The sequence below is a fragment of the Photinus pyralis genome, unplaced genomic scaffold (assembly GCF_008802855.1).
Source record: "Photinus pyralis isolate 1611_PpyrPB1 unplaced genomic scaffold, Ppyr1.3 Ppyr1.4_LG4, whole genome shotgun sequence".
Lineage (NCBI taxonomy): Eukaryota > Metazoa > Arthropoda > Insecta > Coleoptera > Lampyridae > Photinus > Photinus pyralis.
In genome coordinates this window covers 47,397,868-47,413,698 of record NW_022170511.1, presented here as the reverse complement: position 1 = coordinate 47,413,698, position 15,831 = coordinate 47,397,868, and the positions used below count along the sequence as shown (strand labels likewise).

Sequence of the window (15,831 nt, the reverse complement as noted above, 5' to 3'; positions counted from 1 at the left end):
AGTGACTATAGAGACAGTGGCGACAACAGGGTATCTCGTTTTTGATTGGTCATTGGTTCCGGTCGCCATATTGGAGCTAAATTCCAATGGAAAGCCTCCAAAACGACGCGGTACACTCCGTGCTATAATTATTAATTATACTGTTAGGACAGTGTCACCTGTAATTGTCACGGCTTTACGTTACTAGTAGGATAATTAAGTATTTTTTGCTTTAAGGTAAATAACACGTATAAATAATAAATCTTCAAATTGCAGTCTCTAACATATGCACTCATTTTGAATACATTAGGGCGAACGTGTAACGTTCTTTTGCAATTTTTGTCGGCATTATCTTCTGCGAAACATTCTTCATTGGGGATATCAGGGGAATATAAAGGTGTCTTTCATGCCTTTGTATTTCCGCATAAACATAACTACATGTATTCACTTGGACTAATTTTTCTTTATTTGTCCTACGAAGCGTTTCTGCAATTCTTTCTTCGTTCATTGGTCGTACGTAAGTAAAACAATAACGATGTCTACTGCCCTTCAGTTCAAGATTTCTTCTGTGTTCTCGTCTAAATTAACTTCAGTTTGCTCAATCGGTGGCATACCTTCTTCACTTGGTAAATTTATTTGGGGGTAGCTGCATAGTCTTGGAGATTTTCACAGGACGAATCATGGATAGAAAAATCCTCGCTTGCACCCAATGTATCAGACCAAGTATCTTTCCGTTCCTTTTGTTTCGTTCTTTATTTACTTGGCACATTTCAGAAGGACCATAGGATGTCAACAAACTGAATTGTAGCTTCATTTTCTTGTAGAACATCCACTACACTCATCTCAGTTAGGTTTCTTCCGAGAATTGTGGGCACCTTTTTTCTTCTTCTGACTGTTTGTGTTTCTCTTGTACCTACCTATATCTTTTCAGGAACTCTTCCAAACTGAAACTCTAATGGATAAGATTGTGCAGTTGCTGAACGTTCTGATAAAAGGTGCGACTGGCATATACTATTCGGAGGCAATAGTATAAACTGTATGTTGTTTTCCTTACACACAGCCTTATGATTAAGGGAAATGTGGCTTGCGAGGTTGTCACCTCTATAATAGCCTTAGGACCCAATTTCTTGCAACAGAAAAGAACCAACCTTCAATCCAACCAGCGATTTTTACATGTTTACCCTTTTTTTAACTATTTCTTTATTCTTTCCTGGGTCATCCTGCATACTTTTTCATCGTAGTTGATCAGCATTTCAGGTGGTACGTCTTTCAGGGATTGCTCATTAAAATAACCATTAATATAAGTTCTGGAGTAACAGCCGCCCTTGCTCTTTTAATATTGTAACACTTTAAAAGGCTGTCTATTTGGCTTTCTCAAAACTTTTTTACCCATCTCCGCCTTGGGTTATTGTTGTCAAATGGTTTTTCCACCACCCCCCTGCTGTCTATAGCTCTTTTAACGATTTCTTTAATATCCAGTGGAGTTAAGGGAAATCCACGGCAAGACCTACACACTCAGATAAAGCAGCCTCATACTGTTCAGAGAAAACAGGTCGGACGACCAAACTTTTGATTATTTTTACCCCTTATTATATCAGGTGGAAAATCACCGCCTAACAATCCAATAATTCTTGCCAAGTAAAAATCAAATTCCGGTTTTTTACCAGAAATTCCCATACCCCAGGTAACGGAATTAGACTCACAAATACATATAAACCAATATATGTTTAAATTATAAAAATTATCCATACAAACCAGTATAAAGTACGTCTAATACCATTTATCTCAACTAACTTCACACAAAATACTGAAATAAGTATGAAGTTGTCCCACCAAGGAAGCCCCTGGCACGAAGCCAGGGTGCGACATTGAAGTTCCCTCTGGGAGGGTGGGTTAAGATAACTTACACTGAAACCCTCCATCCACTTTAAAATAAAATTAAAAATAAAACAATTAGAATATTAAAATATATTTAGAATAAGTACATTATAAACTAGTTCTTGGCACACACCTTCTCCTCCTTAGCCAGAAAGGCTGACAATAATTCAGTCTTATTAACTTTTCCCATAATGTTCTTAGGAATCACCTTCACAACTTTGAAAATCTTTGGTATACCATAGGAAGCCATTTTATGTTTTAGAAATGTTTGTAAGGTATCAATAGGTAGATCACGATCAAATACCACTAGAGCTGCTACTATTTGGCCCCAGGTTTTATCTGGTACGCCAACAACTGCACAGTCAACAACATTTGGATGACTTAGAATCTTTGTTTCGATTTCCAGGGCGCTAAGTTTATACCCGCCAGTTTTGATGACGTCTAAATTGGTTCTGCCCAGTATCTTGAATATTTTTTTTTCTATAGAGTATTGACATGTATCGCCAGTTTTAAACCAATGATCATCCGTAAACTCTTTACGTGTGACATCAGGTTTGTTGTAGTATTCTTTGAACACAGAGTTACCACAAACATGAAGTTCTCCAACCACAGCATCACCAACTGGGATGGTATTTAAACGCACCTTAACATTATCATTCACACCAGTACATTCAAGCAGGGTTTTATAGTTGTCATCATCATCTCGCTCAGTTAATCTGACACTGCAACCTTTTAATGGGACACCCACATAACCTGGTTCTCGTTGAGAGTCATACAGTTGAGAAAGGCACATACCAATCTCGGACATACCATATCGTTCTAACAATCTATGCCCAGTTATCTCCAACCACTTTTCATATAAAGGAACTGGCAATGGCGCCGAACCACTGACCATCAAACGAATTTTTGATCTTAAATTTGTTTTAATATATTCGTGTATTTTGGGATCATGTTCAAAACTCGCTTTATACTCTTCAACTAATTTCATGTAAACTGTTGGCACTGCCATAAAAACAGATATTTTCGGAGATTCAGGTTTCGTTTTAATGCCTAGCAAGTGCACCCAAACGTCATTGGCATCAAACTTTGGCAGCATCACACATTTTGCGCCGACATATAGAGGGCACAAAAGCGCATTCACAAGTCCGTGTATGTGGTGAAGAGGTAGTACGTGTAGAATTGCGTCGTTGCTTGTCCATCTCCAAGCATCCACTAATGTTTCTATTTGATTGGTAATGTTATTATGGGTTAAAACCACACCTGAAAATTAAATGCAAATTTTAGAAAGGAAATTATAATTAAACGTTTATAATTATTCGCGATAGTTCTAACACTGTGACTGTGTGTCTTATTTTTAAGTTAGTGAAACATATCTTTTGTGCTACTTTTTTGTTACTTTCTGTGTCACTAGGTAATTATAAGAGAGAGAGAGGGGGGGGGGGATGTAATTATATTATTCCGCTAATACTTCTGTTTAGCACAAAAACACATCTACGCCTCAATTTAAACAAAACAATTCGTAAAATGATAAATTACATGTACCTAAAGAACATCATAATGGCATTGCTCTGATCCGGCATCGCCTACTATTAATATACTTTCACATGGAAAAGTGCAGGTGCGAGAATGCAAGAACGACTAAAGTTGAAGTTGATTATCATACAAACAGACCCACATATTAAGCAGAAAATGCCTTCTCGTATTGCTAAGACACAAGAGCTGCAGTCCACACGTCGCGCTTAACTAGATTTATTACCACAAAAGTGGTGTGGTCCAAGGTACAAAACATTTCGTTGCTCTATATTTGTAGTGGAAAGTTAACGTTAAAAAACTATTTAGTTATTTATTCAAAGTTGTGCACCCAATTTGTTTATACATTATAAATAAAATGGCAGCCGGTAAAAATGTTAAGACAATTAATTTCTGCTTTTATTGGCTGTTAAAATCGAAGTTATGGAGATTCCCATACTAAGGAACATTGGTAACAATCTAGTAAATAAACTAAATTAGAACTAGCTATAGGAGATTTGACCCATTTTCAATAAGTTTCTTACATGTGACATATATAAGTCAACTGTGCAAAATTTGAGCCGAATCAGTTCAAATGTATACCAGTTATAGTGTTCACAGGCAGACTGATGAACACCATCGACTCTCCTAAGCTGGGATCGCTTTGCTCTGCCGGTTAATCAATAATTAATAACAACGAAAAAGCAAATTAAACGAAAGTACGTGAAGTAATATGGTAAAAACATTATGGCATCGAAAATATCGAGGAAAATGTACACAACAATGTTCACACCAAGCAATGTTTTCGACTGAAGTTGGAAAACACAGATACAAGCGAGCAACAGTCAATAAAATCTTATTAGCCGCACAACGTTTGTGTATGTTACCGAATATCCATCAACTTGTTGCAGTTGTCTGGTCTTACCTTTATTTTTGGAAAACTTCTTAGATAGATTCTTCTTGGAAACCTTATAGTAATTGTAGGACATCTTTTTAAAAATCTTCCCTGATGGAATTTTTTATAAAACAGTTTTGATTTTAATTTTTTCATTATTTTATGACTATTAAGTACTCACCAATTTAAATCGATTTAAAATATCCTTTCAGAGTTCAGACTAAACGAGTCAGATACGTCTTACAGCAGTTTGATATTGACCTACTAAATAGCATACAAACAACATGTAGCTACATTACTCTTGACAAGTAACAAATATTTACAAGTACACTGAAGCCTTTATCAAACAAATAACCACAAAAAAAATATATCAATATACCTACCTTTAGGATATCCAGTTGTCCCACTTGTATAAATAATTAAAGCATTATCATTTAAAACATCTCTTGATTGCAATTCTCCCAGGTCCTGTTTCAAATTTTGTTTTACAACCATACTTTCCCTAAAATTATTATCCAAAACCATCAATGTGGTTTTGGTATTAGTGGCTACTGTATGCATTAGTTCAGAATATTGCGGTATCGTAATTAATAATTTACTTTCACTATCACTAGCGAAATACTCGATCATACTTTGGGGATGTAAGCTGCTGACGGGCACGGCTAAAATTTTAATAATAAATTGGAGGCCCGCAAAATGTATTTACAAACCGACATGTCCGGACATCCAAATGGCCCATTTCGTGATGAGGTACGAGGCATCGTTTGGACAAAGGAAAACCACTTGACAATTTCGTTTGTTGCCCAGTTTCTGCGATATTCGTTTTGATAATTCATTCGCTGCAGTTAATATGTTGCCGTAAGTATAGTTTCCAACAGTGTCACATAATGCTACATTGTCCAAAAACTGTGTTGCTTTATGGAAAACTGGGACTAGTTTTGGGTTTGAAACAAATGTCGATAACTTGGTGTAGTTGGTATGATGGTTCTTACTAATTTGCGAAAACAAGGCATTTATATGCTTTTCTTGACCAGCCTGAAGTTACATTCGCTTTTTTTTTTAAGGACATTCGCTTTTGGGGTAGTACCAACCTAAACGAGAAAACAAAAAATAACTAGGACCGGGCTGAAGTTACATTCGTTTTTTTTTGTTTTTTTTTTTTTTTATCAATGGCCATCGAAAGTGATGGCACCGGGACCAATTCTCATCCCCTTTTCGGAAAATAGCCCTAAACCCCCGACAAATTCGTCCCCGAAGTTGACAAATTCCGCAAGTGTGTGAGTGAGTGAGTTTTGCACGCGGAGGATAAGGACGCCGTGGAGGCCCAAGGGCCCACTTAACCCCCCGTACCTGTAGTTTTTCGAAAAGTGCCCCACAGTTCGAGAAATTCCCTTTTGTTTGGTCAATGGCGCGGTATACGAATAATGCAAGTTGCAATTCAAAATTGATTTATTAAAATTGAGTGAGTTTTGCACGCGGAGGATAAGGACGCCGTGGAGGCCCAAGGGCCCACCTAAAACCCCCTACCTGTAGTTTTTCGAAAAGTGCCCCACAGTTCGAGAAATTCCCTTTTGTTTGGTCAATGGCGCGGTATACGAATAATGCAAGTTGCAATTCAAAATTGATTTATTAAAATTGAGTGAGTTTTGCACGAGGAGGATAAGGACGCCGTGGAGGCCCAAGGGCCCACCTAAAACCCCCTACCTGTAGTTTTTCGAAAAGTGCCCCACAGTTCGAGAAATTCCCTTTTGTTTGGTCAATGGCGCGGTATACGAATAATGCAAGTTGCAATTCAAAATTGATTTATTAAAATTGAGTGAGTTTTGCACGCGGAGGATAAGTACACCGTGGAGGCCCAAGGGCCCACCTAAAACCCCCTACCTGTAGTTTTTCGAAAAGTGCCCCACAGTTCGAGAAATTCCCTTTTGTTTGGTCAATGGCGCGGTATACGAATAATGCAAGTTGCAATTCAAAATTGATTTATTAAAATTGAGTGAGTTTTGCACGCGGAGGATAAGGCGCCGTGGAGGCCCAAGGGGCCACCTAAAACCCTCTACCTGTAGTTTTTCGAAAGTGCCCCACAGTTCGAGAAATTCCCTTTTGTTTGGTCAATGGCGCGGTATACGAATAATGCAAGTTGCAATTCAAAATTGATTTATTAAAATTGAGTGAGTTTTGCACGCGGAGGATAAGGACGCCGTGGAGGCCCAAGGGCCCACCTAAAACCCCCTACCTGTAGTTTTTCGAAAAGTGCCCCACAGTTCGAGAAATTCCCTTCTGTTTGGTCAATGGCGCGGTATACGAATAATGCAAGTTTCAATTCAAAATTGATTTATTAAAATTGAGCGAGTTTTGCACGCGGAGGATAAGTACACCGTGGAGGCCCAAGGGCCCACCTAAAACCCCCTACCTGTAGTTTTTCGAAAAGTGCCCCACAGTTCGAGAAATTCCCTTTTGTTTGGTCAATGGCGCGGTATACGAATAATGCAAGTTGCAATTCAAAATTGATTTATTAAAATTGAGCGAGTTTTGCACGCGGAGGATAAGTACACCGTGGAGGCCCAAGGGCCCACCTAAAACCCCCTACCTGTAGTTTTTCGAAAAGTGCCCCACAGTTCGAGAAATTCCCTTTTGTTTGGTCAATGGCGCGGTATACGAATAATGCAAGTTGCAATTCAAAATTGATTTCTTAAAATTGAGTGAGTTTTGCACGAGGAGGATAAGGATGCCGTGGAGGCCCAAGGGGCCACCTAAAACCCTCTACCTGTAGTTTTTCGAAAAGTGCCCCACAGTTCGAGAAATTCCCTTTTGTTTGGTCAATGGCGCGGTATACGAATAATGCAAGTTTCAATTCAAAATTGATTTATTAAAATTGAGCGAGTTTTGCACGCGGAGGATAAGTACACCGTGGAGGCCCAAGGGCCCACCTAAAACCCTCTACCTATCGTTTCATACGATCAGCGGTTCTTATTATCTTAGAAATGTAGATTTGTGGCCCTGAAAAGGGCCGTTTTTTATCAGCAGAACGCCGGCCGCCTAATCCTTTATGGCACGTCTTATCTCGCGTTCCATGGCGCGCAACCCTAATACGTCGGGATGGATTCCGTCCGTGTCAAACCAATGGATGCCTGGCCGATGGAAGATTCGGTTTAGGTCAGCAAGTACTAGACCTTGTTTTTCAGCTAGAGCTGTAACAGCTTTGTTGATGGCGGCAACGTTGTGGTCACTTCTGGTTGTGCGTCTATTGGGTGGAATTGTGCACAAGACGATTCTTACGGACGGTTTCATCCGCTTGAAGTCCCGGATCAGCCACTTCAGCGTTCTTCTAAATTTCGGTTCGTGGAACTCCTTCCTCGCTGCGTCATTGGTCCCTATCATAATGACAGCGGTGTTCACGTCGCTGGGGATACTCCACACGCTTCCTTTTGCAGCTGAAGAACTCAAACGGCGCCTTAATTGATCAATTGTCTGCCCACCTACACACAATTCCGCACACCACTTTCCTTCTTCATTTTTGAAAGAGTTGATCTCACTCACTTTGCAGAGCATCCTTCGCAATATGCTGTCCCCCAGGTGAAACGTCATGATCAACTATCTCTCATCAACTGTTTCCAACGACTGGTTGTAGGTCCAAAATAAATTAATTTGAGATATAATGACAGGGTCATTAGGTAATGGTGTCAATTATTATTTCAAGTACCTACCTATTATAAATAAATCTACCTTTATTTTCGAATATGTAGATATTATGCAGATAAATAGGAAAGTAATGAGAGCATTAGTATTGTTTCCGCTAATGATACCTTTAATGAATATACACCAATTAAGCTCAAATGCAAAACTGCATAAACAATTGGAATGTGTAATTTCCATATCAGTAATTAAGTAGGTACGGTACTTGAAATAATAATTGACACCATTACCTAATGACCCTGACTCTGTCATTATATCGCAAATTAATTTATTTTGGACCTACAACCAGTCGTTGGAAACAGTTGATGAGAGATAGTTGATCATGACGTTTCACCTGGGGGACAGCATATTGCGAAGGATGCTCTGCAAAGTGAGTGAGATCAACTCTTTCAAAAATGAAGAAGGAAAGTGGTGTGCGGAATTGTGTGTAGGTGGGCAGACAATTGATCAATTAAGGCGCCGTTTGAGTTCTTCAGCTGCAAAAGGAAGCGTGTGGAGTATCCCCAGCGACGTGAACACCGCTGTCATTATGATAGGGACCAATGACGCAGCGAGGAAGGAGTTCCACGAACCGAAATTTAGAAGAACGCTGAAGTGGCTGATCCGGGACTTCAAGCGGATGAAACCGTCCGTAAGAATCGTCTTGTGCACAATTCCACCCAATAGACGCACAACCAGAAGTGACCACAACGTTGCCGCCATCAACAAAGCTGTTACAGCTCTAGCTGAAAAACAAGGTCTAGTACTTGCTGACCTAAACCGAATCTTCCATCGGCCAGGCATCCATTGGTTTGACACGGACGGAATCCATCCCAACGTATTAGGGTTGCGCGCCATGGAACGCGAGATAAGACGTGCCATAAAGGATTAGCCGGCCGGCGTTCTGCTGATAAAAAACGGCCCTTTTCAGGGCCACAAATCTACATTTCTAAGATAATAAGAACCGCTGATCGTATGAAACGATAGGTAGAGGGTTTTAGGTGGGCCCTTGGGCCTCCACGGTGTACTTATCCTCCGCGTGCAAAACTCGCTCAATTTTAATAAATCAATTTTGAATTGCAACTTGCATTATTCGTATACCGCGCCATTGACCAAACAAAAGGGAATTTCTCGAACTGTGGGGCACTTTTCGAAAAACTACAGGTAGGGGGTTTTAGGTGGGCCCTTGGGCCTCCACGGCGTCCTTATCCTCCGCGTGCAAAACTCACTCAATTTTAATAAATCAATTTTGAATTGCAACTTGCATTATTCGTATACCGCGCCATTGACCAAACAAAAGGGAATTTTTCGAACTGTGGGGCACTTTTCGAAAAACTACAGGTAGAGGGTTTTAGGTGGGCCCTTGGGCCTCCACGGCGTCCTTATCCTCCGCGTGCAAAACTCACTCAATTTTAATAAATCAATTTTGAATTGCATCTTGCATTATTCGTATACCGCGCCATTGACCAAACAAAAGGGAATTTCTCGAACTGTGGGGCACTTTTCGAAAAACTACAGGTAGGGGGTTTTAGGTGGGCCCTTGGGCCTCCACGGTGTACTTATCCTCCGCGTGCAAAACTCACTCAATTTTAATAAATCGATTTTGAATTGCAACTTGCATTATTCGTATACCGCGCCATTGACCAAACAAAAGGGAATTTCTCGAACTGTGGGGCACTTTTCGAAAAACTACAGGTAGGGGGATTTAGGTGGGCCCTTGGGCCTCCACGGCGTCCTTATCCTCCGCGTGCAAAACTCACTCACTCACACACTTGCGGAATTTGTCAACTTCGGGGACGAATTTGTCGGGGGTTTAGGGCTATTTTCCGAAAAGGGGATGAGAATTGGTCCCGGTGCCATCACTTTCGATGGCCATTGATAAAAAAAAAACAAAAAAAAAAACGAATGTAACTTCAGCCCGGTCCTAGTTATTTTTTGTTTTCCCGTTTAGGTTGGTACTACCCCAAAAGCGAATGTCCTTAAAAAAAAAAGCGAATGTAACTTCAGGCTGGTCCTGCCTAGTACCTACCCCCCCGCCAAGGAATTTGTCCTACAATTTAAGTAACAGGCGAAGTAAAGTAAATGTGCTTTTGGAGTATCAACTCTTATCATCGGATAAATTGGATTCGAATGGAATGGCAGCACATTCTACGACAAAGCTGTGATCGTTTCAACGTCTTAAACGGCGATGAGAATCATCCCTTTCATCTACAACAGGTAATTATGTAGGTCAATAACGAGGTCAATAATAAACATCTACCTCTCGATCTACCTCATATCCCAAAAGTGCACGACTTGATTGATTTGATTAAGCGAAGGGTAACCTGATTATAAATCCATAGAAAGTTGTGCATAGATCGATCGGCCACCCTATGTTGTACCTATCATGCATGCATACGAAAATGAAACGTAAATAAATCAATCAATCGTTTTAAACGTGTCATAAGGCATCATAATACTAATAAGCCCAATGGTACCTACGTAGCATTTCGAAACTAACCCTATCGATACGATATAACAAGCATGATGCAACTGTAATGACTGTTTGTACTGACAAATTTAAGTAGGACTTAAAATCCATGGCAACGATTATTGCGACGATGGTTTTAAGCTAAGCTCCGCTTAAATTTGTCACTACAAAATGGCCATGAAAGATTTAAAAACTTACCCCAAGTCAATGTATCCATGGAATGTTAGGCGTCTTGATCGAAAAAGAGGCCACGCAATTGAAAAATGCGACTTCAGTTTCTACTTCCACTAAATTTGTTTAACTAACAACTTATAAGCTCCGAAACGAACGATGTGCTTTTCCGAGGTCGGTTTATAACTTTTAAGAGTTGATTTTTAATATATCGCAAACAATTCGTAATTTGAAAAACCGAATGCAAGGAACATCGAAACAACACGCAATCGCGAGTTCAAATTCAAAGGGGACGCCATCTTGATTCAAATCTTTAAACGGTTAAAAACACCGATTTATTTAACGATCGACCGAAACTAGCGACGTGCCACAATTTTCCGCGTGCTTAATTTTACTTTTGCGGGATTTATTTTATTACAACCGTTCATAATTTCAAAGAAAACGTAGAAAAACTAGGTAGGTACGCGTGTACACCGCGCAAGCGACTGCAACGAACTACCAGGTCACGTGATGATAAGACATGACGTCATGGCACGTGACCGATTTCAAAACGCGTTCACAGTGGTCTGGCTTATTATTTCGCTTAATTTAGGAAAATTTTATTGAATAGAACTCGTTCCAATAGCCGTGATTTTTTCGAGTCCTAGCGCCGAAAATTGCCAACTCGAAATACATGCCTCGTATAAAAACAAGTTTTGAACATAAGAGAGACCAACCTATTCGAGTGCCTTTTGGAAATATAATGGCATATCTTTAGGCAATATCAGTATCATAATATCTTCTTCTTTACAGCCCAGAACATATTTTATCAATTAATAAGTCACACTTAGGGTACGGTCCAAAATTTACTCCAGTTACTGTTTTTACCGAAAGTAATTTTGTGGCGGTTATAAAATTGCTGACATTTACTGCGAATGCTTCTTTAAAATCTTGCAACAATCAATACGCATGCATGAGATTTACTGCAAAATGCTCATGTTGCTTCTACCAATTTGGTGGTAAAAGCTGAGTAAACTGAGTAAAGGTTGTAGTAAACATAAACAATGCGACTGACACTAAATAATGCTGCATCCATGACTAAGGGAACTTTCCTTCTACGCAAATTTGTTACTGCAATAAACTCTTCATCATCGGAGCTACTGCTTTCTAATATATTTTGGATAACGTTATGCAGAACAATAAATTCATTAATGGCCCCCATTTCGGAATAACAGTAAACAAAATTTCACACCTCAATAGTATAATCATTCATGGGCTGTTTATAAAGTAAACAAACAAATGCGAGGTTAGAATTTGCTCATGATCCTGATGTTGAGCTAAAGATTGGTTAAAAATAAAATTTTACTGTAAGCATTTGTAGTAAAATATAATTTTAAACCGAGTTACTTCAATTGCAATGCTCCAAATGCACGTAAATTGTAGAGTAGAGTAAATTTTCGACCGTACCCTTAATCTGATTCTTGAGTTTACTTTGAAAACAATCACCTGTTGAAATGCAAGTGATAAGGAAATCAAGAGAGATTGTGGAAGAAGTGCCGCAATGGCTGAACGAATTGGGATGCGAATCCTGGTACCCGATAAGGGCCCTCCCTGTGCCTGTCGCATTTTGTAAAATGTTTACAACGAGAGTGCCTTTTTACTTGGTTTGCTTATGACTAGCTATCCTTGTTCGTAAAGATGGCAGGTGTCAGAGAAGAGATGTCAACAACGAGGGTATTTACAGTGAAGATCGGTTCCCAATCCTTGGCAGCAAGCCAAATGGAAGTGGTAAAGTTGGTAAGGTTCGTTTTAATTTGAAATTTACGATTTGAAATTGGAATTGTGTAGGTGGCCTTGCTACGGGTAAAGGTTTCGTCAAACTGATGCAGTGGAACTGTTTGTACAGCTAAGAAACGTAGGTCTAGCGCACAGAATGAAGTTTAACGAAGTAACGCAGAATTGACACTCTTCCCGGAAGTACCAGGATATACAATTAAATCGTCATAATCGTAGTATGAATGTTCTGCAAGTCAGTGATCATTTCTCGGCATTAAATGTTGAATTGAACGCAGCTAACATAACCTACTTCAACGGGTTAATATGAAGGGTAGCAAAATAACAAGAGCCCTATCGTGCCTGATAAATAAATCGGAAACTAAATATACCGCAGCAAGTTGTTTTATTATAAACCGTCGATACAAGTCGCAAGCAGGTGCTTACGTTCACCAGACGAAGCGCTACCCAAAGACAGCTAAATACTCTAGCAAGGTTTTTCTCACGAGTTGCTGTGTCGAGGTGTAAATACCACCGTAAGTCGACTCACAGTGATGTGTAGACCTCGACAGTGCTATCAAACACCCGTCTTTAGGTAGCGCTAATGAAGCACTTCGTCTGGTGAACGTAAGCATTATCGTAACCGTTACCACGAACCTTTTAAAGGTCTACAAACTTACCCCACATCAACATATCAATGAAATCTTAGGCGTCTTGATTCCAAACACGAAAAAGATACACAAAACGTTAAGTTTTAAACCCAAACAAACGAATTTAAAATAGAACGCCATCTTCTTGTTCTCCCGATAACATTTAACACGACATCGAAAAGACCGATTTGCGAACACTTCCCCGCCGGTTTTTGTTACTTTAAGCGTTGAATTTAACAACAAAATCAAAATTTACGTGCTCGCGTCTCGAGATCCTACACGCAAACGCCGATTTAAATTCGTACGAAAAGGAGAAGGGACGCTATAACTTTTTGTAGTTTAATATTACGTTTAAACACCGATTTACGTATGATGAACCGAAACGAACTATGTTCCAGAATTGTTCCCGTCTTTTATTTGACCTTTTTTAAGTTTATTTTAATATCGCACTTCGTAAATTAGCAGCAAACCGAAAAAATACAACACGCTTGGAACGACAGCAGCGACATAGTTGATCACGTGACGAAGATAGTGATCATGACGTCACAGCTGCAAGACTCGCTACGATTCGCCCGTTTCAAAAAATGGTCCAATCAAATGCATCCGGCTTTCTGTTTACTAGTAATTCTCGGAATTCTAAAACGATGGCAAATTTACTTCCCAAGATCTAAAAACGGTTGCTATGCAAAACGTTTTCACACGGAAATGGCGAAAGTAACTTCTCTGCTTGGTATACATACATCCATCATATACGTAGGCGAATGTCCGTGTCATTTAATCCAAAACGTAAACAAAGCAATTTCATGGAACCAAAATACGACCCAAACAAACGAAAGTTGTCCTAAATCGTGAAATGTGGAACTTTCCCATATTCCCGTGACACCCGGGCGTAAGGAACCCCCCACCCTCCTGAAACAAATTCAGTACATCAATCGTTAGATTTTTGTGCATTTTTGTGACTCCCGGTACTGCGTTCTTGTTTAAAAACATTCAGTCCTAAGGGCACCCATGACACTTTAATATAAAAGACCTTTCCCTACCCATACCCCCACAGACTTGCGGTGTTATGGCTCGTGGTCCTTTCTTAAACGTTACGGTGTAAGTGCTAAAACCGTTAAATATTTTGGGGGAGAATGCAGAAGGGGAGGGTGTCTGGGATACCTACCCAGGAAATGAAAATTCAGCGTTCCTTTCCCTACACCTAGCATAACATTTTCGTACGTTAGAGGGGATGGCTCACTGTTCCTACAATTACCATAAGATATTTTCATGGATATTTTGATGAGAAGATTCGTTGCTCTCGTTTGGGATAAAATTATTAATAAATAAATCTACGATCTCCCCAATATTTTTATGAATGGGAAGATCGTGGATTAATTACTTAATAATAATCATAAGATGTTCGTGCGCTGTGACTCCCAGTGCTACGTCCTTGAGGCTCTCCCTCAAAACGTGCTCCCTTAAAAAGTTGAATTTTCCTTTTGTAATGCGAGTATTTTGGGGGGTAAAGGTCAGGGGAAAGTGACGTAAGTTCTGGAAGAAGCAGTCATGATGCTTCCAGTAACTTAGAGCAAAAAGCACGATATCGTTGGTCTCGACCACGAAAACTTTCCTCAGTTTTTAGCGATACCTGACTAGCCGTCTGTCAACCTCCTAGTGGTGCCCCCCCTGGTAACGATCTCAATGCTCCTAACGGAACTCTGATGAGATTACCGAATGACAGTATGGCGAACCAAATCCAAGTCAGGGTGGAAGAGCTGACGCCGAGAGGACTACCTGGCCAAGGGGGAACTTGGTCATTGGACAGTGAATTCTGGGTACTGGGCGCCTCTCAATTTCAAGTAGCCTTCTGATTGCAAGGGGAAGCTGCCAGGGACCGTGGAAAAGCCTAATACTCGTGGGAGCGTTGTATTGGACTTAATATAAAAACCACTCTAGCTGTAACGGAGGACTCGCTACCTCCAACCATTACTGACCGAGGATTTTCCGACATCGAGAGGGCCTTATTGGCCTCTGACGAAGACCACTAGTTTAGACAGTGTTACCACATCCCTCTCTCCCTGAAGACTCCTAATTCTTGGATAACAAAGCCTCAGGGGAGACAAGTGAACTAAACAATGCTGTGAAGGGCCCACCCCACAAGTAAATCTTTGTAGAGCCCTTTGTAAGCGGTTCAAAAAACTCATAGGCTGCTGGGTATAATCCAAACGAAGCTGAAAAATCAAACGGTACCCTCAGGAGCGCTGGCAAGTTCAAAGCGAGAAGCCCAAAAAAGGGAGCAGGGCAGTTATATCTCGAGCGCAAATAATACCCTCAAAAAATCGTTCCATTACTTCTCAAGCCATGGAGGTGCTTCCACAGCTCCAAAAAAAAACCTTCCGAACCTGAAGTACAATCACCACAACAGCACTAGCAGCTGCTACAGGGGCAAATGCAAGAAGCTACGGTTAAGCATCACAGTTGAGGCAATTTGTGGCCAGTTCACCCGAGCTTACTTCAAATTTTGAGGAGTTTGTGAATATGGAGTCTGATCCTAGCCATAGACCTTAGGCAGACACTTCACTGTAAAGCAGGACATTGCCCTCATTCAAGAACCTTGGGTTGTTAAATCAAAGGTTTCTGGTCTTGGCGGCACAAAACCGTTATTTTGATATACGACAAGAAAAACCTAGAACATGTACTTAAGAATTTGTGTTCCTATAGTCACCTTAAAGCTCTTCTGCTGGTGCACCTGTGTGCTCGTGATATCTGACTGTACAGTTAAGTTGTGACATACAGGGTAAAGCTAAAGTAATAGTAGCCTCAGTATATCTGCTAAAAGCACCAAATATTTTGGGGGAGAATGTAGAACCGGG

General features: G+C 40.3%; 1 protein-coding gene and 1 long non-coding RNA gene across 3 annotated transcripts; one reads left to right on the top strand and one right to left on the bottom strand.

The window, feature by feature from the left end:
- Nucleotides 1-1,917: 1,917 nt before the first annotated feature.
- On the bottom strand, nucleotides 1,918-5,135 carry LOC116169511 (malonate--CoA ligase ACSF3, mitochondrial-like). Its single transcript, XM_031485625.1, has 3 exons — nucleotides 4,976-5,135; nucleotides 4,645-4,923; nucleotides 1,918-3,117 (listed from the first exon to the last, which is right to left on the bottom strand). The coding sequence occupies exons 1-3, from the start codon at nucleotides 4,998-5,000 to the stop codon at nucleotides 1,973-1,975; spliced, it is 1,449 nt and encodes a 482-aa protein (XP_031341485.1). The 5' UTR covers nucleotides 5,001-5,135; the 3' UTR covers nucleotides 1,918-1,972.
- A 4,822-nt stretch (nucleotides 5,136-9,957) lies between these two features.
- Nucleotides 9,958-12,722, top strand: LOC116169627. 2 transcript variants are annotated; one of them, XR_004145014.1, is made up of 3 exons: nucleotides 9,958-10,150; nucleotides 11,367-12,350; nucleotides 12,402-12,722. It is a non-coding gene; the product is annotated as an uncharacterized LOC116169627 (long non-coding RNA). The 2 variants fall into 2 exon arrangements; XR_004145013.1 differs by having other exon boundaries at nucleotides 9,959-12,350.
- Nucleotides 12,723-15,831: the final 3,109 nt, after the last annotated feature.

Bases quoted from the DNA above. Each gene is read 5' to 3' on its own strand.
- LOC116169511 (XM_031485625.1), bottom strand. From the start codon at position 5,000: ATGGGCCATTTGGATGTCCGGACAT. The intron at 4,924-4,975 runs GTCGGTTTGTAA...TTAAAATTTTAG, and splicing joins CCATTTGGATGTCCGGACAT to CCGTGCCCGTCAGCAGCTTA. The intron at 3,118-4,644 runs GTAGGTATATTG...TTTAATTTTCAG, and splicing joins GACAACTGGATATCCTAAAG to GTGTGGTTTTAACCCATAAT.